This window comes from Cynoglossus semilaevis, unplaced genomic scaffold (genome assembly GCF_000523025.1).
Source record: "Cynoglossus semilaevis isolate Cse_v1.0 unplaced genomic scaffold, Cse_v1.0 scaffold1033, whole genome shotgun sequence".
NCBI classification, from domain to species: Eukaryota; Metazoa; Chordata; class Actinopteri; order Pleuronectiformes; family Cynoglossidae; genus Cynoglossus; species Cynoglossus semilaevis.
This window is the reverse complement of record NW_007585109.1, coordinates 899,958-925,112: the sequence shown is the minus strand read 5'-3', so window position 1 is coordinate 925,112 and position 25,155 is coordinate 899,958. Positions and strand designations below refer to the sequence as shown.

General features: G+C 38.4%; 2 protein-coding genes across 3 annotated transcripts in view; one reads left to right on the top strand and one right to left on the bottom strand.

The window, feature by feature from the left end:
• The window catches only part of LOC103398389 (protein kinase C-binding protein NELL1), a 194,480-nt gene that overhangs the window by 63,625 nt on the left and 105,700 nt on the right, over positions 1 to 25,155 (bottom strand). The gene's annotated exons all lie outside the window — the stretch shown is intronic.
• LOC107988117 (piggyBac transposable element-derived protein 3-like) lies at positions 5,783 to 13,330 on the top strand. Its single transcript, XM_017030668.2, has 2 exons — positions 5,783 to 7,726; positions 9,826 to 13,330. The coding sequence occupies exons 1-2, from the start codon at positions 7,608 to 7,610 to the stop codon at positions 11,768 to 11,770; spliced, it is 2,064 nt and encodes a 687-aa protein (XP_016886157.1). The 5' UTR covers positions 5,783 to 7,607; the 3' UTR covers positions 11,771 to 13,330.

Sequence of the window (25,155 nt, the reverse complement as noted above, 5' to 3'; positions counted from 1 at the left end):
CCATCACTCACTATTCCTGTATAACTGTGAGGTCTTTGTGAGGGGCTGTGAATCAATCCATATGAACTGTATGAGGAATGAGTCACAAACTTCAACTGCAGCTTATCTTATTCTCTATGAGGTGTGTCCATTTCACTTCTGTCTCAAAACCAATTTATGGTACGAAAACTGGGGCAATTTTTGGTTTCGTGAAACAAATTGTTCGAAAAGGGAGACGTTCCACAACTTCCACTGTATTACGATGGCTTACCACACCACCGCTTTAATAGTGTAGCTTTTCCCCTTTAATTTAAGGAGATTTTTTTATACTCCTAAAAAAAAATAACAGTTCAGCTGCTGGTCGGGTTGAGAAACCTCACACTGAATACAGCATTTAGCCAAAACCGATTAAAATGGGATACAAAATTCCCTTTGAACACATTAAAAATTAAAAAAAAGAAAAAGAAAGAAAGAAACAGTCTGAAAACATTCTATATATGAAAGCCATATGCTGTCAGCGAGAAAAAAAATCAATAAAGGAGTTCAGGAAGATTCCTATACGTTTTCTAGGACTATTGTTATGTCTGCTGAGGATTTATCCTTGTGTCTTTCATGTCTTTCATGTCTTTACACCGTTGTGTATGTGGATGTGTTGTTTTGGTAGCTTAATAGGTTGTCTTTGGGGCTTTGATCCTCGGTCTCAGAGGACTAACCACATCGCAGCAGGAGTGAGTGCTGATTTCTCTTTAAAAGTCTCCCCTCAAAGCCCCCGACCAACTGGAACTGTTGTTGATCACAGGAGGTTCACCAACAGCCCGCAGCCTCATTTAAAACCGCAATGTCGTTTTCTGATGAAACATCAGACAACCGTCTCCCACTGGAGAAATTTAATACGTTACCTATAAAGCCTGCAACTCTCATCTGTATACGTGATGACTCTCACGAGCATCAACTCTTAAAAGACATTGTTAATGTTCAGCCGTTGTTCTCTCTGTTGTCTCTGCTGAATGGAAAGGCAGAAAATGTCTATATGTAAAAATATATATTTTTTAACAACTGACCCATTTATACACCAATATTTAAATTGTCCATATTCAGGACTTAGTATAATGTGTCTTTACCTTTATATAACTACATATAGGCATATATTTAACCAGCACACACTGCTTTACTTATCCTTAGGTCGTAGGCAATGACTTTGTTGGTCAGTCACCTTGGCTATCGTCGATTCTTAAACACAGCTACAGCGACACTTTAGTTTATACAGCATCACTGCTCACCAGGAAATGGTTGATGGTTAAGCACCAAGAAAAAATGTCATTGTGTGTTTGTGTCTGTACAATGACAAAAAAGGAGATTATTTTTCTTCCAATTTTGCAGATCTTGCTCAATTAAAATAAAATAACGTTAGCTAATGTTAGCTATAATGATTTGGCACACAATCCTAAATAAGTGGCTTTTCCATTCTGTTTTATATCAACAGTGTCAGCAGAACTGTTCTGAAGCCTGGGTAAATAGTTTTTTGTTAGTGGAAATTGTCCACAGAATAAGGATTAAGCTTTTGCAGCTAAGGGTCCAGTTGAGGCTCTGGCTAAGGGGAAATAGCAGTTGTGAAAATTCAAACATTTTATTCACATACAGGAACAGAGATGGTAAGCAGCAGATTTTATCTACGAGAGGTAATTAAAAGGTAAAAAACAAAACAAAGTAATAATAAATGGACTGTGTTTGTGGCCTGCCAACAAAAACACCTATTAGGATTAAGGACAGCTCAACATGGAATCAGCATAATGTTGGAGTGCAAACTCATGGGGGACAAAATCCACTCAAGTGTCGGAATAATTTATAAGGAGGTTAGTTCTTTTGGTGGAAGAGTCTCATAAGCGTCTAACAGAGTAACTGGGCAGCATAAGCACTATTTCTACAATCAAATATGTGCTGAGATTAGGCTCTGAGGTCTTACTGCCACCGCCAAGACTTCACTGAGTACAAATGTGACAGTAAATAGCTGCTGTCAGCTGGTAGACTTCATTACAGTAAAGATAAAAAAGAAACCCGTGTTCTATAAGGTTGAGTCCTTTGTCGTCCAGCATCCACCATCAACTTCATGTTTCCAATTCTTCTTTAATCTGGCCGTCAGCTGTGACCACTTTCACAACAACAATATATTATTAGAACCAGTGTCATAAATCAAATGTCCTTTTGGTCAGGAATCATTCACGACAACCACACACTAACTGAGCACATCCACGAAGATTCTTTACACTGGCTGTGGCAGAAACATAAAAAATGCATATATTAAGAGGAACACTGCTCAGTGTACTGTTTACCATTTTTGAGAACTAAAGGGCCATTCCACAGTGCTCCTTTTGCCAAAGGCAATGTGAATTATACGCTACAACGTGCCTTTCACATTTCTCCAAATCTACATGCCCACCGATGTCTGCACTGGCTGATTGTTAGCTGCTATAATGGCGAACAAATCCATTTAGCATTGTGGGATAATGAGTACCGAATGGAGCAATTACCTCTGCTGCTCTCCTGGACAACAGAATGTCTGCAGCTGCAGCACAGCACCATAACACAGCAGCTGTGTTAAAGCTCGGCCTCCTGTAATGTAGCTGAGAGGAGCTGACGCAGTCATATTTAAGAAATATGTACAGTATATTGAGCATTGATTATTCTATTGGACTGGATGACTATATGCACTTTAATCAGCACTTGGATGGATTAAATACAATCAAATTAATAGAATCCAAAATTGTGCCATTTGGTTTGGAGAATTTGAATAAGTACCTACAGTATTTTCTATTTTCTAACAGAATAGACTGTAATTCCAGGTGACCAGTTGTCCTGATTTGTATGTGACTAGATATATTTGGCTTTTTGTCATTGCAAGACAGAATGTACACTTAGATGTAACTTGTATCCACTGGCTTTGGAGGATAGAGGGCGGGCTGTCACCTCACAGGTGCGACTGATGGTAATTACAGTCTCACCTAACACCAGATAAATCTGCCCTTCTTCAAAGAAAAGAACAAGATGAAAGTTATCAAGTCATTCTGTACAGCTGGGATAGGGCTTCAAAGGACTGCAGAGAAGTTTCCTAGGTTTTGTGCCAGACTAACTTTTCGATCAGTCACAGATTGGGACTAATCAAAATTTTGTACCACTCCGTGACCTTGTCCTACTCATATATAATCTTTGTCATCATTTTATTAACTGGGATCTGGCTTAGTGAAAAAGTGCCAAACCTACAGACAATAAATCCTCAGATTGTCTTTCTGACCAGTGCATCTGGGTCATGTTGTCTGATGTGCATTAGCATGTCGTTAGCTGATGTGCTAGCGCTAACAATACAGCACCAAACCGAACAGTGACAGACCATGTCTGCTCCACCGAGCACTCACATTTCATCTCTAAAGCCGAAACATTACCATACAGTGACTGACCAAACCGGATCCTTACTTCTAAACCTTCTTTTACATCTTCAAGCTGTTTTATATTCTGGTAAGGCTCCAGAATGGAATAAACAACTCTTAATTTGTAACTATCGGATTGTTCAAAGTGCTCTGATGATACCCTTGGGCTAAAACTGAAGAAACTGAAAGGGCATTGGTTCACGGCTCATTCTGGCTCTTGTACAGAATGGATCCATTGTTGTACCACTTGACATCTGATACAAAGCCTTGGTTCTTGAATCACAGCAGATTAACTATTTTATTTCTGGATAAATTCTCATTATTTATGTGCAGTATTCTACAACCGTTTATTCACATTAGTGGTCAATGCTCTTGCTACTAATGGTGTCAATTACCCCTTCTTAGTATGGAGTTTAAATCTGGGTTCCTTTGTCTCCTCTATTGGTTTAAAAAACAACAACAACGGAGAGAGAGATTTGATATACAGTAGAGATAGATATCTGTTACGAAGTTGTGTTTCTGCAAAGGGCTGGGTTCATTACTTATTTTAAGTATGACAAAACTTTATTAGCGATGCTGTTCTGATCATGTGGCCTATAATGTAATAATTTGTCATAGGATATCCAGTGCATCTGTCCACAAAACGCCATGGTAAAATCATGTAGTTCACAATGGAATTTGAATTTCCATTCCATCATTTTTTGACTGATAGTTTCGAATAAACGCTTGTTTTTTTTCTCCAGCATAAAAACATTTAATGACAATAGGGCAAAGTAATTACAGTAGGCACTCACACAGGAAACGCATAAAAAAAAAAACATTTTATCGCTCCTTGTTAGTTTAGGATAAATAAATGAGCTTCTAATGCACAAACTGAATCTACAGGTCGGAATTGTATAATGGAATGACAATAATAATAAAAAAAGAAGAATTATATAACCGCAGCCGTGACAACAACACACACGCATCATACACACACACGGAGACTAGACACAACAGACCTCAGTATAACTACACCCACAGGAAATGTTTAATTAGTTCTTCATCAACAGAGATCGGGGGTGGTAGATATCAGAAGTTCTCCCCTCCACTGCAGCATGATCCGAGTGTGTGAACAGTGAGCTGAGAGTGGGAGGTGTAAGGATTTGCTTGGTTAGACGGAGAGCAAATGGTAACAGGGAACTGCATAAAACATACAGTAGATGGAGGTGTAAATGAGCTCAGGAGGAGGAGGTGGTGAGAACAGGAATCTTTGGGAGGCCATGTGTTTGCTGTTGTACCAAAAATTATTTTATTTCATTTGACACTAACTGCTACTGTAATACTATATAAGAGGAGTAAAATTCTTGTTATTTATGCTATTTTATTTATTGTGTATTTATGCTGGCTCCCTGTCCTCTTCATCTAAACAAAACTGAAAACTGAAATCTGACTAAATTTACATCACAAACAATAAATTAAAGGTGTTTTACCTTAAAAAAAAAGACAAGATGAATTCTAAAAGTATTTGTTTTACCTTTTTATCGTCATCAATGTGGTGGCTCTTAAGTCTGTTGCATAAGTTAGAGCTTTTTTTCCCCATAACAGAAAATATTTCGGTCCCATCATTTAATTTAATTAAGACTAAAGAAAGCAACAAATACAGAGTTTGATCCTGGAAAGTTAATAAAGTCAATCATGTCATGATTTGTAATTTTTTAGTCATATTTTTTATTATAGAATGATTATTTTTACATATCTCTGTTGATTAAACCAATATAAGATGGGTTTTGGTGTGTAATAACAAAACAGAGTTGAAATGGGTAAAGGGAAAACCTTTACGCTTTCAGTATTGACAATCTACAGGAGCCTGAATAATTTACGATTTTCTTATGACTTCGACTATATTGTAAGAATAGAAGAAAAATCAAGTCATTCAAGCCACATGTTATCCAATATACTTTATTATGGGATTATGTTATCCCATAATCGCATGAGATCAATTTACCACTAAGCTATAATTATGTCCTCAACTTTAGACATCTGACTGAGTGTTCAAAGTTCTCTCATACAGCCTCACCACACTATGGTCATAGGAGCAACAGGGAATTTATTCAGCTACGACTCATGCTAACGCCACTATTTCTGACTTTTAAAAGGAAAGGCGAGCAAGGTCAGGCAGCTGCGTGGTCAAACTAAATAATTCTAATGACCACAGGGTCCCCACACTTTCAAACACATATTAATGCAATATGTCATGCTGGTGCAGCAGATTAATACACGGCATTACAGATATAAGGTTTCTACCCTCACATTTGTGAGATTTCCCCAACACGATTTGCCTGTAATGAGGTAATACAAAAAATAAATTCTCACTAGTAGAAAATTATACTAGGATTCAGGATGCAGGATGTGGGCTGATCAATGCTAATGGCATTATCATTTTTTCTGTTGCGGTGAGACGATGAGAACTAAGACTGCGATCTAAGGCAAATCTGAGGCTTACATTGTTGATGGAACTGTGATATTTGACAATAACCACTTTACCAAAACTGCATTTTCTACTACATCAAGGAACTAAGGAACTCCTTGTCTGCAAATTTCTAATGTACACATCTATTACAGTCAGGCTGCATTCCTGTAGCAGCACATTTGTCAAAACTGTTTCTCAAACAATGATTCTGGGGCCATTTGCAGTGCTCCATTTGAGCTGTGATAACACCATTTAATCCTTCAATTCCCACCTCTTTTTCTCACCACACCAGATCTCACTTAAATGTATATTTGCACCAGGGGCTGTCTAACCTGGATGATCCCTCTAAAAAAAGACAATTAACACATAGCCTTGGTAATTATTAGTTCTGCCCTATAGGCTGACACAACCTGTTATAGCATTCTACTACAGTAGCTACAAAGTTTAATGAGAAGCTTCACCAAGGTTTACGTGGTAAGGCCGCTGCTTGTAAATAAGCATTTAGATCACAGCTCAACATATCAGAGTGAATGTCCTGCTTCTTTGGCCTTAGCTGGTGACTTGGAAGCCTACGAAGCTTATTACAAACCACTTATGGTTTATTGTGTGGTGACCTCCGCCAGCTGTGGTGATTACGCCAAGGACCAAAGGGACAAGATGACATATAGAGCAATAACAAAGGCACATCAGCAAGTTAAGCTGTTTTAAGACAAACCAAATACAAGATTTTACTCTAGAAACCAGTGCATCACAACATGTCTTCTGAATTACGGTTCTTTGTTTTAGCATTTCAAAAGAGCATTCTTTATTTCTTTTTTCTAATAACCCTTAAAATCTAACACACAGAGCACCACCATGTACATAAACATGTATTTGTTCTGCCATGGTACTATAACAGTATCCCCTGCAATCACGTAAGACTTTATTTATTTATTTATTTATTTTTACAGTATGTTCAGATTAAAAAACATGACAATAATAAGACGGTTAGGTCCAGAGAGCAGAAACCCATTAAACCTCAGAGCTACACACTCATTTTGGACTACTACTCCAGCCCATTAGCCGCAAATAGCATGCAAGAAACAGGCACAAAGAATCATCTGTAACACCAGTCTTAGCCGAGGTGAATTTTAGTAAGTGCAACTGTAGCAGATGGTGCAGAATGGACTTTGAAAAGAGTGCTTTTTCATTTTAACGTCCTGTGTCTGTGGTCTAATGGCTGAAATGTTATCACTGTATATCAAAACTATTGATGGTCTCCTAACCAAACAGCCCATAAAGATGCAGTCTGATCAGCCCTATTTACCAAAAAAGATTAAAAAAAACACAATGACTTTTTTTGTTTATCTAACAGCTTTAGTTTATGGTTTTTTGTATAATTGCTATACATTAAGATTATAGGAAGTATGTATTTAAAATCAGGTTTTCTTAGATGATACAGACATTAAGTACATTTTCAAATGTGGCTTGTGATGTTCTTACTAATCTTTAGTTTACTTTAACGGTACTGCAAACCACATCATTACATTTTGACAGGATTCGTTGGAAAGAGGCTGTACAATCCTGCCAAATATGGTCAACAGCATCCGGGACTTCCTATCGGCACAGGAAAGGCCGCATAACAAAATTCACCACCACCCCCCTCACCTCCCAACAATGACAAGGGGCGGATACGCACGAGAAGTAAAAAAGGACCTGCACAACGATAAGAACTGATTTTGGGGTTTCCGCGGATCAGATATCGGCTTCAGGAGATGTTTCGTTCAGAGACTGAGGATGAATCGGAACAGCTCCAGTCTGATGCAGATCCCAGCAGCAGCACCTGCTGCCGGGGTGAATGGAGTCAGAGTGGGTTTGTCCCAGGAGCGGATCAGTGAGTACAAAGAAACCTCCCTCTTTGTTTGAATTAAAAATGTGACTTTTAACAGTGGCGTCGCACATTTTAACCCTAAATAAAATTTCTAAAGCGATCTAAGAAATTCTACTTTACACGTGATGAAATTTGTAAAGAAGTAATACGAAATGGGATGATAAAGCTGTGTGCAAAACGCACAGGGGCCAGATCAGGTAAGACTGTTCTTGTCGAAATTTTAATTTAAGTTAATTATTAACGGCATCTCGAATCGTTTATATTTATGGAACAAAGTGCAACAGTGACTCTCCGGTAACGCACACAGCTGGTGCACGTGTACTTCCCTGTACACTGTGATCAGGGATAAACGTTATTAGTAATCATATCGATTTTTTTTCTTATCGAGTCAGTAGACGCTGTGCACAGCAGAGGCAGCTCCACAATTTCCATATGTCACTTATGAGCTAGGTGTCTGATTGGAGTGGACGTTTGGTGAGACATTCCACAGCCATGAGTACTTTGAGCTATTTTTTATTACTTTAATCAAATAATAATAATAATAAAAAAATAACCACAGTGCCCCCAAATCCCAGGTTCAAGAAGGGCTTCTGGTGTAAATTCTGCCACTCACATTGTAACTATGCTGTGGTCACCTTTGAGATTCAAAAAGAATGACCAGTAAACTTGCCATTTTGAACCCAACCTTCACCAGATGTTGACATAACCGTTGTTATTTTATTACATTTCAACTTGGTGCTGCAAATACTTGTATATTATTATTATGTATAGTGTACATTTTGGAAATTTAGCCATTTGTTAGCTATCATTGCTGTTCAATCAATGCTGATGTTTGTGTGTTGTGGAAATGGTTTGTAGTAGAAAAGTACTGATTCAGGACGAATGTGTTTTTTTTTTTTAACTGATTCAGTTGTACTTTTTGTCTCATAACCTAATGTTGGTTAGACATTCTGCTTAGACCTCCAACAATAGCAGGAAACATCTGATTCTTGAGAGTACCACCTCGTGCTCAGACCTTTTTCCTCCCCTCATTTGCAAAAGCAGATTTACCTCGAGTAAATAAATACTCATATTCAAAACCTCCTACTTTTCTTGAATTGCAGGAGTAGGTGTAACAACAGTATTTAGCCACCAATTATTAAGAAAGTATCTCTGACACATAAAAGGATTTAGCAAAATCCATACTGTATACATGTTGCAGAGGCCCTTGTGTTTAAGATCTTAGTTAGGCAGAGTATTAGACATGTAGTCTTTGAGGAGGCTTTTCTTTGAATATATAGCCTGGCATTATAAATCCATATATTAATAATGATCCATCTCTGGTTCATCTGGCTTTTACACCCGTCCTGACTTGTCCTGACTGTCACACTCAAATAGTTGAAACTCAGCCAAAAACCTTTAAACACAGAGTAAGCAATGAATAAATTAGTGGTCTGATCAAAAGCGATGATAAGTTACAGGTTGAGGTTTCATTACATTACCTGGTGAAAACAGACATTAGAGACTATACTTCTTAATTTTGATACCTGTTTCACTCATGTAATGTTCTATTGTCTAAGATCCAAATTTGTCATCATTTTGTAAAATTGCTTCATGATTTTTTTTTCTTTTGTGTAAATAAGCCCAATCTATTCCTTGCTCAATTGAGCAAGCAAAGAATGTTTTGTTTAAGCTAGTGGTGTCAAACTTATTTGGTTCAGGAGCCACACACAGTCTAATTAAATGTCAAGTGGGCCAGACCCTTACAATCATCACTTAAATACTTAGAAATAATAATAGCCTATATTTTTTCTGTACTTTATTTTTTGCTTTCAAAATTTATCAAGCTGGCCAAAATGAACCCCTAGCAGGCCAATTTTAGCCCACTGGCCATATGTTTGACAACACCTGGTTTAAACATTACGGAGGTGTGGAGTTTGAAACACATGGCTCATCATAAGGTTAGCACCAAAAACCAACATAGACTAGTAACCATGCAGTGTTTTGTGATTTTTAAAGCAGTGCTGTTTCTTTTTGAAAAAAATCCCTTTTTACATTGCATATAATACATGTTATGGAATAGAAAATAACTGTGATATTCATTTTATTTTGTTTTGTCTCAGGAAAGACTTGACCAATGAGGACAATTCAGGCAAGGAGAGGGAAACTACACCTTTGACCCGAAGATCTACCCGAAAGCGTAGTCAACCTGTTTCGTCCTCTGCTGCAGCATCATCACTGAATTCTCCATCTACCATGTACAAGCTGCGTTCACACAGGAGAAAAACTTATTTTGCAGCATTACCCAGAAACAATTCCTGTAAACGTCCTGATAAGACTTTTTCAACTGCAGGGAGGAGGAACGAAAAGAGAAAATGCCAAGCAGGAAAACAGTCCCAGGCACAGGGAGACGATGAGGATGACGAGAGGTGGTGCGGTGTTGAGGAGGAAGATTTAGAGCCTCCTCAACCACGATTCAGACCTGAGAGAGATGTTGGGCCACAGCTCAACAGAACTGCAAATTACAGACCACTTGATCTTTTCCAGCTCTTCTTTTCCACCAGTGTAATAGACACACTGGTCAAAAACACCAATGCTTTTGGAAAGAAGAAATACCAGAACCAGAAGGAGAGCTGGGTCCAGGTTACATCAGCAGATATGTACTCCTTCATCAGCCTTGTCCTCTACATGGGTATCGCACCACTCAAGACTTTTAAAGACTTTTGGAGGGGATCTAAGCTCTTCAGTCTGCCTTTCCCTGCCTCTGTTATGCCCTGCAGACGCTTCCTAGCCATTTCCCGCAGCCTTCATATGAATGATCCTGTCGTTGAAGCGGCAAATGAGCAAAAGAAGGGGACAACAGCTTATGATCGACTTTGCAAAATAAAGCCGCTGTATCAGCAAATTCTAGAGGCCTGCCACACATTTTTTCACCCCTACCAACATATCTCTATAGACGAACGAATGGTGGCAACGAAAGCAAGGATTGGACTCAAACAGTACATAAAAAACAAACCCACAAGGTGGGGATTCAAGCTTTATGTTCTAGCCGACTCTGTGTGTGGCTACACGCTGAACTTTTTTGTGTACGGGGGCAAAGAATATGAGCCCACAGGAAAAGGGCTGGCCTACGATGCTGTGATGAGATTACTTGACATTCCCTTTCTCGGGAAAGGTTACAAACTCTACGTGGACAGCTTTTACACCAGTCCAGCTCTGTTCCTTCACCTGCTTGGGAAAAAAATCTGGGCCTGTGGCACCGTTCGGTCCAATATAACTGGTTTTCCTAAAACTAAAAACAATTTGATGACCAAAAGCACAAAAAGAGGAACTATCCGGTGGATCAGAAAGGGCAAATTGTTATTTGTCAAGTGGCTGGACACCCGGGAGGTGACAATGTGCACCACGATACACAAAGCATACAACAATGACTTGGCAAAGCGTAGAGTGAAGAACACAGAGGGAGAGTGGACGGTGAAGCAGGTACCAATTCCTGGTTGCATCAAGGATTACAACCGTCACATGGGAGGTGTAGATTTGTCAGATGCGCTTATTGGATATTACAATGTCCTTCATAAAACGCAGAAATGGTATAAAACCCTGTTTTATCATTTTGTGGACATAGCCACCGTGAATGCCTTCATTCTACATAAAGAAATGTGCAAACTCCATAACATGCCAGCAGTTACACAGAAAGCCTTCAGAGAACAACTTATTTTGTCCCTGGCTGAGATTGGTTCTGTTCCACGTCGGTCCCCTCAACAAAACTTTATGGTGCCAGCCTCTCCTTTCAAAGCCACCCCAATAACGTCTACAGCTGCTGGGTCTGCAGACGAGTCCACAGCTACGCCATCTGAAGTCCCAGCTTTGGGTCATCTGCCCTCTTACTTCGTGGAACAAATGACTAATGTGGCCCCCAGAAATCGAGCCACTGCTGGCAGAAGGTCATGTGTGGTATGCAAAAGAAAATCACCAGTCTATTGCAGCACGTGTCAAAAAACACTTTGTTTCACAACCTCAAGGAACTGCTACAGTCAATGGCACCGTCGCAACAGGATCTGTATCTAGGTCTTAGTGATTTACGGTGCAGTGGTGGCTTAGTGGTTAAGGAAGCAGAAGGTTTCAGGTTTGAGTCCACCAGCTGCCAGTTGCCATTGAGGTCCTCTGAGCATGGCACCGTCCCCACACACTGCTCCCCGGGTGCTTAAAGCTGCCCACTGTTCACTTTGGTGATGGGTTAAAAGCAGAGGTCACATCTGTGTCACAATGACAAGTAGTTCACTTTCCTTCTTTCAATTGGTTAAGAGGTGTCCAGGTTTAAAAAATGCCAAGATGAAAGAGGAAGCCATGTTATTGTTACCAAAAGGACCAAAGGTCCTCCTAAGAAAATATTGCATTTGAACTGGAATGGATTAAACACAGTTCTCAGGACAAAAAAAAAACAGAAATACTTGAAAACATCAATACCGGTGCTAAACCTGAAGCTCTAAGCGTGTCATTTCTCTCTCTTGCTTTGACGCAAAGAATATGTTAACATAGCACATAAGAACATTTGTTATTCAAAGACTTGTTTTGTCATCATCCAGAGTTTGAGTTGTATAGGTTTTATTTTCACATGTATGAGTAAGACTTTGTGGCAACTAAACTAACGTTTGGCATTTCCACGTAGCTCAGCAGCTATGGATTAGGTAAACGAGGTTTGGACATCTTTTATAGTTCTCAGATAGAGCTGGCTCCCTGAGCATCACTCCCAGTGACAACAATAATGGAGTCAAGATAAAAATGCAGCAGTATAATGTGCTGTAAGCAGTGACTAGCAAGAATAAAATCCCTTTAATGTGATAGTATCCTGACACTGATATCAGAATATTGCCTTTTAATAGGATTTCTAAAATTAGGAACCTTGAAATATGACATTAGTAGTCTGGCTTACGCGCTCCGGTCTTGGAATAACCTCCACAGCACATTGCAGGTCGTCAAAGTGTCTTTTTAAGAACTTATTTCAAATGTGTAAAACAAGAGTTCAAACACTTTTCTTAGTCTCTTGTTTTGAGCAGAACTCATTTTAATCTCCCTAAAGAAACACCTTTGACCTCAGTGGACATGTGTGAAATTATAAGTTAAACACTGTACATGTGAGAAACTCATTACAGTGTATCTTTATACTTGAGCTTATCAGGGAAATATCTGACTGTACTGTGATTTTTCAGACATGTTTTGAACTACCGGTACACTGAATTGTCATTGTTTTTTTATATTGTAATATTCTTTTCTAAGCAGTATTATAGTATTTGCAAAACAAATGTCCGTGTTTATGTTCTTGTTCTGGTTTTTTGTAGTAACTTAAATAAATAAAAGCAACATTTGTATTTTGCCTTTTATTGTTTCTACAGCACAATAAAAAGTCTTTAAATTATGTTAATGTCAGTTTGTTTTGCAAATATGATAGATATATATCATCATCAAGAAAAATATTTTTTAAAAATTAATTTTACAACATTTTGGAAACAAGTTTATTAATGGGTAGTTATTTTGAAGATCATCTCTTCCGTTTATTTGTTTTTATACTATACAGCTTTTAGTTTTTATAGTTTATACCATTCTATATCCACCTTTAATAAGTCACCTTCCCCTTCTGTTGGTGATTTTATTCTTATTTATTGAATCAAATCAAAGTATTGATCTATCTCTCTGATAAATTACTAGTCTGAATTTTTTAAATGTTCGGATTTATTTTGTTAAACCTTCAGTTATAATAAAGTTAAGTTTAACAGGTGAAATGGAAATAAAGAAATAGTAACGAAATATTAAATATGTTTTTCTTTTTATAGTATTTTCATGAATTAGGGGTAAATTAATGTTCCATAGACATTAATAGACATGAAATGTCTAGAAATCACTGATAAAATATGATTTTATTTACTCATTATTCTTTGTAAACACCACACACCAATTTGAACACTATTCTTTTACTCTCATGGATATAAATCCAGTTCAAATAAAATACAGCATATAAAAATGCAGGAGCTTGCGGGCATTGATTGACAAAATGGGGTCATAAGCCAAAAAAGGTCTGCACTAACAGAGGAATGTCATGTTAGGGGATGAACAGTATTAAGAAAAGAATTAAAATCTGTCACAAGTTATTATAGGAAACCCGGGAAGTAGTTCCTGTGGCTGATGTCACAGATTTGTTACATGAAGTTACATGAGAGGCTTCATGTGGTGTTAGGATTATTTAATTTGTTTTAATGTTGTAGGTGAAAATGTTTCCACATCATTAAATGAGGATTATTTTACTTACTAAATAATACATTTACCTAAAGTGTTTTAGTGTTTAAGCATTGGTTTCATTTATTAGCCAGGCTTCATTTAACTCTCCTGTGTGTTTTTTTAAGAAGAAAACAATAGTGAAATAATGTATCGTTAAGACATCTTTTACATTAATGGTTTTTTTTCTTGTATCAAAATTAGTTTCATAAAGATTTGATGATAAAAGCTGTCAACATGTTAACTATGGTTTAGGCCCTTAAACTCTTTGTGTTCCTGGAGCACGCACACACATATTAGCAGCCAGATGAAACCACAGCGCTGTTGTGGTTGAGAGTTTGATAGCTCCATTCAGTGCGGATGTGCAGATGGAGCAGGCTCTCAGGTAGAGTGCTGTGAGCTGAGCATCCCTCTGTGATTACATATCCTGTGTCTGCTGATAAGAGACTGTTTAACCTTCTGCCAATCACAACCACAGACAATATTTGCTTTTCTCCAGAAAGTTAAATCATGTGCAATTCTGCAGGCGCTGCACGGAATCTAATCTCTCTGGCCATAAAAACAAAAGCTGTAGCAGGACAAAGTTGTGTTTCAATTTCAGAGGAGATTAGTTTTTAGGGGGAAAAAATGGAGTAAAGCTCTGACTGACAGCCTTAATGTAATGACTCATACCAAATAAGTTGTATTATTAATATCCCATTGCTTGTTTAATCTTTTCACTGCATTCAAGAGGATCTGTGCTCCATTTAAGGACTTTCATGGACAAGAACAACACCAGGTAATTCAGTGTTCATAAATGTACACTGAAGTACGACAACAATTTTCCTGTGGGTAAAGATCAGGGGAATGTGATCAGCTTCAGCCTCATTTCTATTTATGATGCACGATGAACTCTGACCTGTTTTTCTAGCCTCATGAGTGAAAAACAAGAAAATTAAGTACAAGGAACATCTACTAATAGTGAAACAGCAGTATTTGCTCCATCTCCTGGTCATTTTTTATTTTATTTTATATTCAATAATTCAGCTCTTATGCAGGATATTGCCACATTGATTTACCTATTTTTTTATTTTTTATTTTATTTTTTTATTCAGTTAGGTAGGGCCGGGTTTTAAAATGATAAAGACATACCAACATTTTTAAAACCATTATGAACTCTTCCAGTATTAAAATATCTACAGGCCCTTTGTCAATGCTGGAAAATGACACAGAGAATGCTATGGGTAAACGGTAAAAAGGGACGTCACCATAAACTGAAATCTAACTATCTAAAAGCAACCTTTTAGATTTATAAAAAGACACTTTTCTCTCACCCAGGGTCAATCAGGGATTTCAGATACTGTATTCCAGATGGATGGCTGTCCTGTAGGGATTTATTTTATTTTTTGTGAAATGCACTTATTATAATTTATATAACATAAGATTATTCCTGTAAATAGATGTCACTGACAAAAAAAAAATCACCGAAATCTCCTGTTCAGGTGCAGCTAGAATGTAGTACAACTACTGCCATAAATAACACACTGTAATAGTTGACTGAAACGTCAAGGAGTTTATTCACATTAATTCATGAATGTGTTCAATGGGCTCAGATTCTTAGAAATGTCGTCAAATGCAGACTAAAAAAATAAAAGATTGTGAATTCCTACTGTACAAATGTGTTGAGATTGTGAATTCCTACTGTACAAATGTTTGATAGACTGAGGGTAAAGACAGGTTTGGGACTCCAGATCTATAGATATTGATACAAATTAAATTAATTGAATTGTGTTATTATTAACGATATTGGACTTCCTACAGCTGATTAAAACAAATGGCACAGACCTCTCAGCATAACATTTAGCTTTACTTAACCTGATGGCCGACCTACAACTCGCCTCTATAGACACACTGTACAACATATGCCCCGGCGATGTTACGTGCCCCGTGATCATGGTAAAGTGCAGGGTATCAGCCCTCGGCTGCTGCACTGTGACAGGCTGCAGCCCCCTCACATCATTACACACCATTACTGTTGGTAATGAAGTCAACAGCTCCCAAGCACAGGATACCCTCTCTGCTTTGTAACTCATTAAATCATCTAACATGAGAATAACCCAGGGCTCAATTATCAAGTCACTCAGCCAGTGTTTTCTCACCTCCCCCTCTCCCATGTTCTCTTCCTCCTCCTCTCCTCCCCCTCAAAACTGAAAACCATCAGGCTGGACTTGTTTTCTTACTCTGCATGATGATGGATTCCTAAATTAAGGGTATGAAAATACATCTCTATGACAACATTGTCTTTCTGAGTAATATTCAATGAAGGTGCCCACCACTAAAGTGATGTCAGTGCCCTGGGGCCAAGGTAATGTTGTATCAGTTGACTGAGTGCAGACAGGTTTTTAGATTCATTTGAAATATATTAACTTACAAATACAGAATTTGGATTTCTAATGTGCTGTAATGATGTGACAACGCAGAAATCTGCACAAGTGGAGGTCATCTATCGGAGGGTTTGCACTTTGTTCAGTGGGGAAATCCTCTTTTTTCACTCCTGGACTTTTATCACAAGGTCACCAAAAAATCCACCATCTGCTCTTTCACTTTCCTTCAACCTTTCAAGTCAGCCACCTGCCACACTCAGATATAAATGTTTTTAGCCTCCTGGGAGGAAGTCTGTAGATAAACATCAACTATATGAACACACCTATACTGTAGTAGATATATCCTGTCATCTTTGCCCCCCGCCCCCCCACACACACCAGAGTGTGGAGAGATGCTGTGGCTTTTCAATCAGTGTCACAACAGTGATTCCTACACTAAACTTAGCCTTTCACCTCTACCTGGTAATAGAAAATGAAACTTTCGTTTTTTGGGGGGAGGGGCTGAAACTGCTGAACAAAGATGAGAACAACACCACTGGTGAAGACAAATGCTTTAAGGCATCCGTGGAAGTTCAAAAAACATTTATTGGAACTACTAATTTACTAATCAATACATGGCAACATAAACATGGTCATCTCTTTTATTTGGCATCCTAACACGGCTCCACTCCTTACTTGACAACACAATTTTATCCACTGACCTTCAATTCTGTGCATTTGTTTGAGCTGTAGGCAGAAGGTGAAGCTATTGCGCATCATATCTGCTTCCGTATCAAGACACAGCTCATCTTGGCTGCACCGAAGCATTAAATTAGTGCAGTGACAGATACGACAAAGGGCTGTAGTTTGGTTTAATTGCCAGTAGTTAAATATGGTATGAGGGTATACGAAAGCTGGGCTGGGCGTGTTCGGGTCATAAAGCACTAGGAGCTGTCTTTGTGGAGCGGAGCAGAAAATCACTTCTCTGGGGGAGAATCCTTGACATGTTCCGTGACAGATGAAATCATTTCCAAAATAAAGCTCAAAGTCTTGGCATACAAATGATCTTATTTCAGCAAAAAAAAGAGAAGAAAACAGCCAAAAATATCTAGTACGGTTCTGATATACCGATAGTACCGCACATGAATGAGGCAACGTTTCAGTCCCTGTAGAACGGGGCTATTCTTGTCTGTAAAAATGCCCCGTCACATCAGTAACTTTTGCTGTGGAGTAATTAAGTTCAAAGATAATATGAGATTCCATCCTATTCATGAATCTTTAAGTGGGAAAGATCCGACTTTAAAATGCCAAGGACGGTGTCTGAGCTCAGTGTGGATGACTGATGGCCCAACAGTCATAATTGTGTCATTACCACCCTGTGGAATATCATCATTAGTCCCTGTGGTTTCTGCCATAATTAATGAATTGGGAATGACTGAGGGGATGACAGAGGATGAGGGTTTGTCTGTATTTGAACTCCGCCGCAGTATAGTCTTTAACTTTGAGTCAAAAAAAGAGGAGAAAGAAGAAATCATCAGAAAATCAGGCGTATCACAGCCAACGCATAAATTGAATTTCAATATTAATTTGCCCGCTCAAAAGACAACACCCTGCATGAACTAAAAATTAAATGTATACTGCTGTTCCTGTTATAAACCAAGCTCTGGCGTTAAACCCTACATTTCCTGACATTCCCATTACCCTTTTGACGTTTTTTTTCCCAGTGTATTTGTTCCCACATGGGACATCTCAGGTTCAACTCCAGTCAAAACACAAAACATTCAGTCTATGGACAAAGCAAAGCCACGGGCCAGTAAGCTCTCTGGCCTGTGGATTACCCACCCAATCTTCTTCAGCTCAGAAACCGTCAGGAAATTGAATAAGTATGGACGGATATCAGTGTGAGGAATGAGGTGAGGGAGCAGAGCCGTGCCAGTGCTGGAACACATGCAGTATGTGTACTGCAGCTAGTTAACGTGGACGACGCCAAGATGAGAATCTAAGATGACGGACTTAGTCAAGAGCAAAATACCTCACACACACACACACACACACACATCCACCGTCTGTCATTCAGAAAAGGCTATATTTCATTATATTGACCTTCAGCCAGAATGCTCACCTGCTGTGACGCCAGCCAACCTTGTTCCAGTGGAGCCCGGCGAGCTTAGTCTGTCCCACCACCGCTCTCAGAGAACGTTCACTCTCAGACACGTCTTACTTTTCTCGCCCTCCATGTTCAGATCCTGCCTCCAAACACAGCTTTTCTAAACAACAGTGTCTTTCATCAGTTCTTTTCCTCATTACAGCTCAACAACAAGGCTTATTGAGACGAACGTAACAAGCTAACGTCCAGATCCTGCAAATACTTACATCGACTACTCCTCAGTTTAAACGACCTGTAGGCAATTAAAATGGGTTTTAATGGCACAGTTGAATATTTAATTATGGAAGTAGCAGTTCTACAGCATGAACGAAGTAAACGATCCACTAGAAGCCGATAAAGAATATCTAAAAATAAAGTCGTTTTGGTTTTGAATGCACTTACAGTCATTTCAAAAGTCATTTTGTTTGATCGTTATGGTTAACGTCACTTCTTCTAACACAATAATATTCAAATGTTCCTTTACCAATCATGTGAGTTCATATACATTTCATTACATGGCCACAGCAATATTTTTTATATTAACAACACAAATCTGAAGTTTTAGGAGGACTGGGTGAGTTGTTTTAAAAAATCTCTCTGCCCTTTGTTTGAAAGTCATTTCTCTGGATCTCACTTACTTTAATTGTTTCTGGGGCTCACATCAACCAAGGTGTAAAAGTAATAGAAGCCAAGAAGCTGAAGCAGTAGCTTAAATAATTAAATAGTAAAGATTGTTGAACATCACAACATAATGTTGCTCGTTTTCAAAGTTTGAAATTTAAATTGAAATAAAAGGCATGTGATAACCATCTCTGTTATAAATGTTGAATTTACTATTGTGAAAACTGTGAAATAAATGCCACAGTCTCAGGGAGGCCGTATTGTTTTTGTGTTGCTCTTTATTGCGTCTTTGTTTCAGCAGCATAAAGGCTAACATTCCCATGGTAAAGCTGACAAGTTACAGGAGGCTTGAGCCCAAACAGTGCCAATTACATTTTAATGCCACTGAGTGAGACCCCATTCATCCAGCAGCACTTTCAACGGCCGCATGGGGCTGATGGACACCACTGCACACATCCTCGCAGACAAGTTGAGATTATCTTAACTGCTCACAATCACTAGATGAATTACTTTTCTCTGAGGCTGTCAGTACACACGTGAGGTTTCAAAACTCATTTGTAGAAACATTTATAGCAGTAGCTTCATATAACACCTCTGTGCCACACTATGGATGTGTATTTCTATTTTCTGTTCCCTGGTGTTGTAATGTGTGACCAGACTCAGCAAGGAAAAGTAAGCACAAGCTGACAGTTTAAGAAGATTAGCTGTAGCATCAGGGCAGGTGCTGCACCCTGGGTGGAGACACATCATGTCTTTGGAAGCTTATCTGAAAACCCAGGACCGTCTCTCTCTCTCTCTCTCTCTCGCTACCTTTCTTTCTTACCCGCACACATTCATCCACACACACATACAGAAACACATCTTTTACTTCGTGAACTCTTCAGGCATGTGCTACACTGAGCGAGCTCATTTCCCAACATGGCTGGAAAGGATTTTAGGTTTTCACTCCCATGGATCTCTGTGCTCATCCGTTTGTTTGTAACTGCAGCTTCCCAACATCCGTCTATCTCTGAATCTGTCCCACTGCGACAGCCAGTGTATTTGTTCACCCCGAGCAGAAGCCAAATGCCTGACTCATTTCAGTCAATCATCTAACTGACCATAAAAGCATTCTAATCTGTCTGAGCAACGTGGAGACACAAGCTGGGTACAGTCCAGGACAAATGAATTAGAGAACGCTGACAATAAAACCAACGTTCAGGCTGTCTGTTTTAAAATCAACAAACTGTGCGCCCACAGCTGACACGGTTTGGATTTTAGGAAGTAACAAGATTCTAAGAACGCTGTCTGAGAGGAGGCCAGGAGAAACAAAGTGGGTGGATTTTAAGTGTTGATGCGTACAGTATTTTATAAGAACTATCAAAAGTTCCCCCTTAAAGATCCTGATCTTTATTTTCAGTTACCTAAGAACAATTCCAATGCCTCCTACACAGACACCTCTCTCACTGTCATAGGGTGGAAAGAAAGAATGTTAACCAGTGACCAAAACATACAAATGTGTGTAAAACTATATATATATATATACAGTTTATACATATATAAAATGTAATACCTTCTAACCTAAGATGTTTTTTCAAATACTATTATATATGTATTAGTAAATAATATTCATTTGTCAAATAATTTTTAATTAGTATTTTTGCATTTAAGATACAGAAATTGGTTGATTAATAATTTTTCTTTTTTTCAGAACACAAACCAGTGACCTTCTGCCTGTAGGGTCAGATCTCTAAACACCACATTAGCATGAAGTTCACAATTTGATCCTTCGACCCAATATGTCTACAGATTTATTAACAATACTCGCTTTTTTACCGTCTCCAAATATTCTGCTCACACAGTGAATCGTCTTTGCCTCTTCGGTTAGCTCTTTCCCGACCACCACATCAGCATGACGGACAGACATCGATTCCAGCCACTCAACAACCTTACTAACTCTATAGATTTCATGTAAAACACTTCACAGGCAGACACTCGTGTTACTGAGCCCACTGGTGGCACTGATAGTGGGCTTTTAAGTGAATTTATTGAGCTAATTTTCAATTACTGCCACTCAGTATGACACAGATGCTCCAGCTGGAAAACTTAACATGAATTGTCCTTGCAGAATGTCAAAGCAATTCTTCCAATAAGTAAAAAATTTAGTAAAAAAAATATCAGAATGTCAAAGCAATTCTTCCAATAAAGAAAATAGTAAAAAAATACGTTGGGTCAAAATATTTTTTCTAAACATCTTTTCTAATGAGTAATATGTATTTCTTGAATTTTCTATCAACTAGAAACGACTTTGTTCATACAGAAGCTAACACAGAAACAAAAAAGAAAAGGTAGTAAAACTACATCAACGTTCTCTGAGTCACAGCCATCGATAAACGACATGTTCAATAGCAGGGATCCCCAACCTATTTTGTAACAAGGACTGGCTAGTACCGACTGGTACCCAGGACCAGTGGCCACTGTGCCATTGTTGAAGGATCATTAAATAAACATTAAGGATAATTAAATTCTAAATAATAATAAAAATAAATACTTTGTTCTGTTAGTATTTGACTCTGAAAGGACCAGATTAAATTGGTAAAATATTGATTCTTTCACTGCAGTCTAGTACCAAATGGCCAATGAATGTGTACCAATATATTATATTTCATTTTTAAGTTAGTGATACATTGGTTTTAATTTAATTTGTTTACTTAAATATTTACTTTACAATATGTGAATAATACACCTTCAGTTATATCAACAAGAAGATAAGCAAAAGGAAAGACAGGCATCAACGTTTACTATTCATTACTACCAATTAATAGTATATTTTGTATATTTTGTATAGTAATAAGAGTGAGATTTTATTTTTCCATAAATAAGCAGCCCGATATATTTAAAATTTAAAATTTGTGCCAAATTTCCAAGTATTTGTTGAGATTTAAAAAGGAAGGAAGTAGAAGGGTTAAATACCCTGAGCCTTCAGCAGGTATGAAGTGTAGTTCAGGGGCATCATAAACTTCCTCTCCCCGATAATCTCTGCTAAAGCGACAATCCCTGAAGCCAGAGCCTGCACCGAATCTAATTGAGAGCAAGCTGAACAAACAAAAATACCACACTCTTTAGTGTGATGTGCTGTCAAAGCACTGGGACTTAATGTTATTACACCAAAAAAACCATCAAACTGTAGGTCAGACAAACTGCCAACGAGTGCAGCTCTGAGAAATGTGAGATGGAGAAATACAATTCTGAACACAAAGGCATGGCTGGTGAAGAAAGGTTTCTGTTCCAGTGGACAGGACACAACAGGAGCTAATAGGGACCATTAGTGTGTTCAGAGTGACCCAGGAGGGGCTTTCCTGGCAGCAGGAGAATTCTCCTGAAAGTCCCCTGTGGGAACATTTCTATGGAAATAAGCTCAATTCTGAATATGTGAAAACATTTGCCTCCACTTCAACAGACTTAAAAGCTTTTTCCAAATGTGTTCAAACACAATGAGTTCCACGGCTGAGTTGTGGCGACAACATCTTTGATGATTAACCATGGAGGAGGAAGAAAGTGCAGAGAGCAGGCTCTCGAGAGGTCGTAGAGTGAGAGATCGTTTGAGGAAATGAGCCCACGTAAATCTGTGCTATGAAACAAATGTACATGCACCGCGAGGCTGCACTATTATTATACTAGGGCTTCATATACTGTTCTCTGTGGTAGCAACCGTCCATTTGGGAGAAGGGTTCCTCCAGCACTCGGCTGGGAAACAGGGAATTGTGTTGTTTGTTCTGGGCTGATGCAACCGTTTTCAACATCAGCAATAGGTGCAACCTTATCTTTATTTAGAGCATCATTGTCTCAACAGTGTTGGTGCTTCAGGCTGCAATTACCAACACATTGTCAACGATAAAAACGATTACTAAATAATTAGTTTTTCTCAACACCATTCACTTTCAGCTAATTTCCATCTTCGTAGATTGACACTGGCGACGACATACATTTGTGATATTTGTTAAAACCAGGTTGCTTTCCTGATGCAAGTGGTCTGCATTATTTCGTCTTGGGACAATTAGTGTAAAGGAAGTGTGTCCAGGAAGAAATATTTTAAAGTTGAATTGTCCCTCTGTCACTGTGGTCATTATTTGAACCTGTACCTCTCCTTATGTTATGTGCACTGCATTCCTAGGGAGGTTGCATTAAAAAAAGTTTCTTGGTAAAACTCGTTTCCTAATTTTAAATGTATGTGTGCAGGTAAGATGATCTCAAATTTAGATTAGATTAGCATCACATTCTGAGACACTGGTCTAAAAAGAAAAAATGCATCAGTCTATGTTATAACACTGAGCTTAAGAAGAATTAGAGGTGAATGTTTTATCAACCACTGTAGATATACAGTCAGTTACACACAACTAAATTCGTCCTCTACATTTAACACATACCTGAGGAAGGGTCATCTTCCCCTTGCATCTGTCTATGCAAAAAAATGTCAGACGCTACAATATGTGTGACCGATTAGACACTAATATATTTAGATTTGACCATCAGTGAATGTCACCATTACTTCCTGATGGCCGATGCCAGTTAGTGAGCATTGGGTGATACTAATGTTCATATGTTCAGATGCATCAGTAAATTAATAATTATCGTTATTGCTTTTTGACATATATTCATTTAATTCACAGAGACACAAACGTTTAATTTTGACTGAGGTACCTGGAAAAACCCACACATACAGAAACAACATAAAAACTTTAAAGAAAATCAGGAAATATCACTAACCACGGTTTGTGGAGTTTGACACCTATGACATCATCATGGTAGTGCCGTCCATTAGCCTAGAATTATGTTTGATAGAATGTTACGTATATCAGTAGTGTTTACTGTGGCTATGTGAAAAGGTGACGCCTATACTGATGATACTGAGCCTCAAATGCACACACAGCTGGTAAAAGACAGACGGTGAGGCTCTGTTTTACGACTCTAAGTGTTGACAAGTCGGATCAATAGAAACCACGGATTTCTCCCCATGTTTCTTCAAAGAGTATAAGATATTTCCTAGCTAGGAAGAAGCAGGAGGTGTCAAAACAACCAGACTGTAGAGCTCTGGATCAGACTGATGTCAGACCATGTACAGTTTCATTTCATAATGGAAGAAATATTCACAGGGCTCGGCATGCAAACTGAACATATCATCCCACATACACCCACACATTTACAACCGTAAAATTGTCTTAAACAACTCACAACCCGATCCTGGCGTACTGTACATGCTGCAGGTCACAGAGTATTTGCTGTAAAGATTATGTTCCCCAGTCCTCATAACAAATATGTATTTGAAATAGTACATCTCACTAAAAATTAGTTTCAGACTACTATACAATAAATACAATAAACATGAATTAAAAATTTCAAATCTTAGGGTTAGTACTTGCAGCAATTTCCCTTTGAACTTCCTGCCTTAAAATGCAGCAAAGACAATACAGGAGATCCACGTTTTTTCATTCTGACCTATGGCGGTAAAACTAGCCAACTAGTTCACATAGGAAGATTACAGGAAGTCCTAGATTACAATGTGACCACTGTGTTAGCATAGGTGAGTGACAAAGGCCGACACCCAGAAAAAAACAAGTTACACTGCACTGTAGGAACGGAACCTCTAATATGTTCTAACCTTCTTTTTCAAGAAACCTTGAAGAATTGATTTTACTAATCATGACTGAACCAGGGACGACCATGATACTTGAAAGGACAAAGCAGTACCGGATGAATCAGTGCACAGTATTAAGTTAAATATTGAGCAGGTAAATGTAGCGTCACTACAGTGTCTTTTCAGTGACATATCACTTACAGTGCTAAATCAGAATATGTTACCTTTTTAATACACTGTAATATAACCTGTTCTGGGACAATTATTGGTCACGTCTCGTGACCCAAATGAATAGATTAGGAAAATGAATTATCCTGTTTACACTCAATCGGTTTCTGATTTGATCCAGTGTTTTGGCAATGTGGACATGCAATTATCCAACTGTGCAGTTTTTATAATTAGTTGCACAGCACCATGATAAGAGGGGTGGGTGATGGAGGGAAGGGGTGGTGGTGGTGGT

What these genes read in the sequence shown, in the direction of transcription:
- LOC107988117 (XM_017030668.2), top strand. Translation starts at nt 7,608, where the DNA reads ATGTTTCGTTCAGAGACTGAGGATGAATCGGAACAGCTCCAGTCTGAT. An exon ending in TTTGTCCCAGGAGCGGATCA is followed by an intron (nt 7,727 to 9,825) that starts GTGAGTACAAAG and finishes GTTTTGTCTCAG; the next exon opens with GAAAGACTTGACCAATGAGG.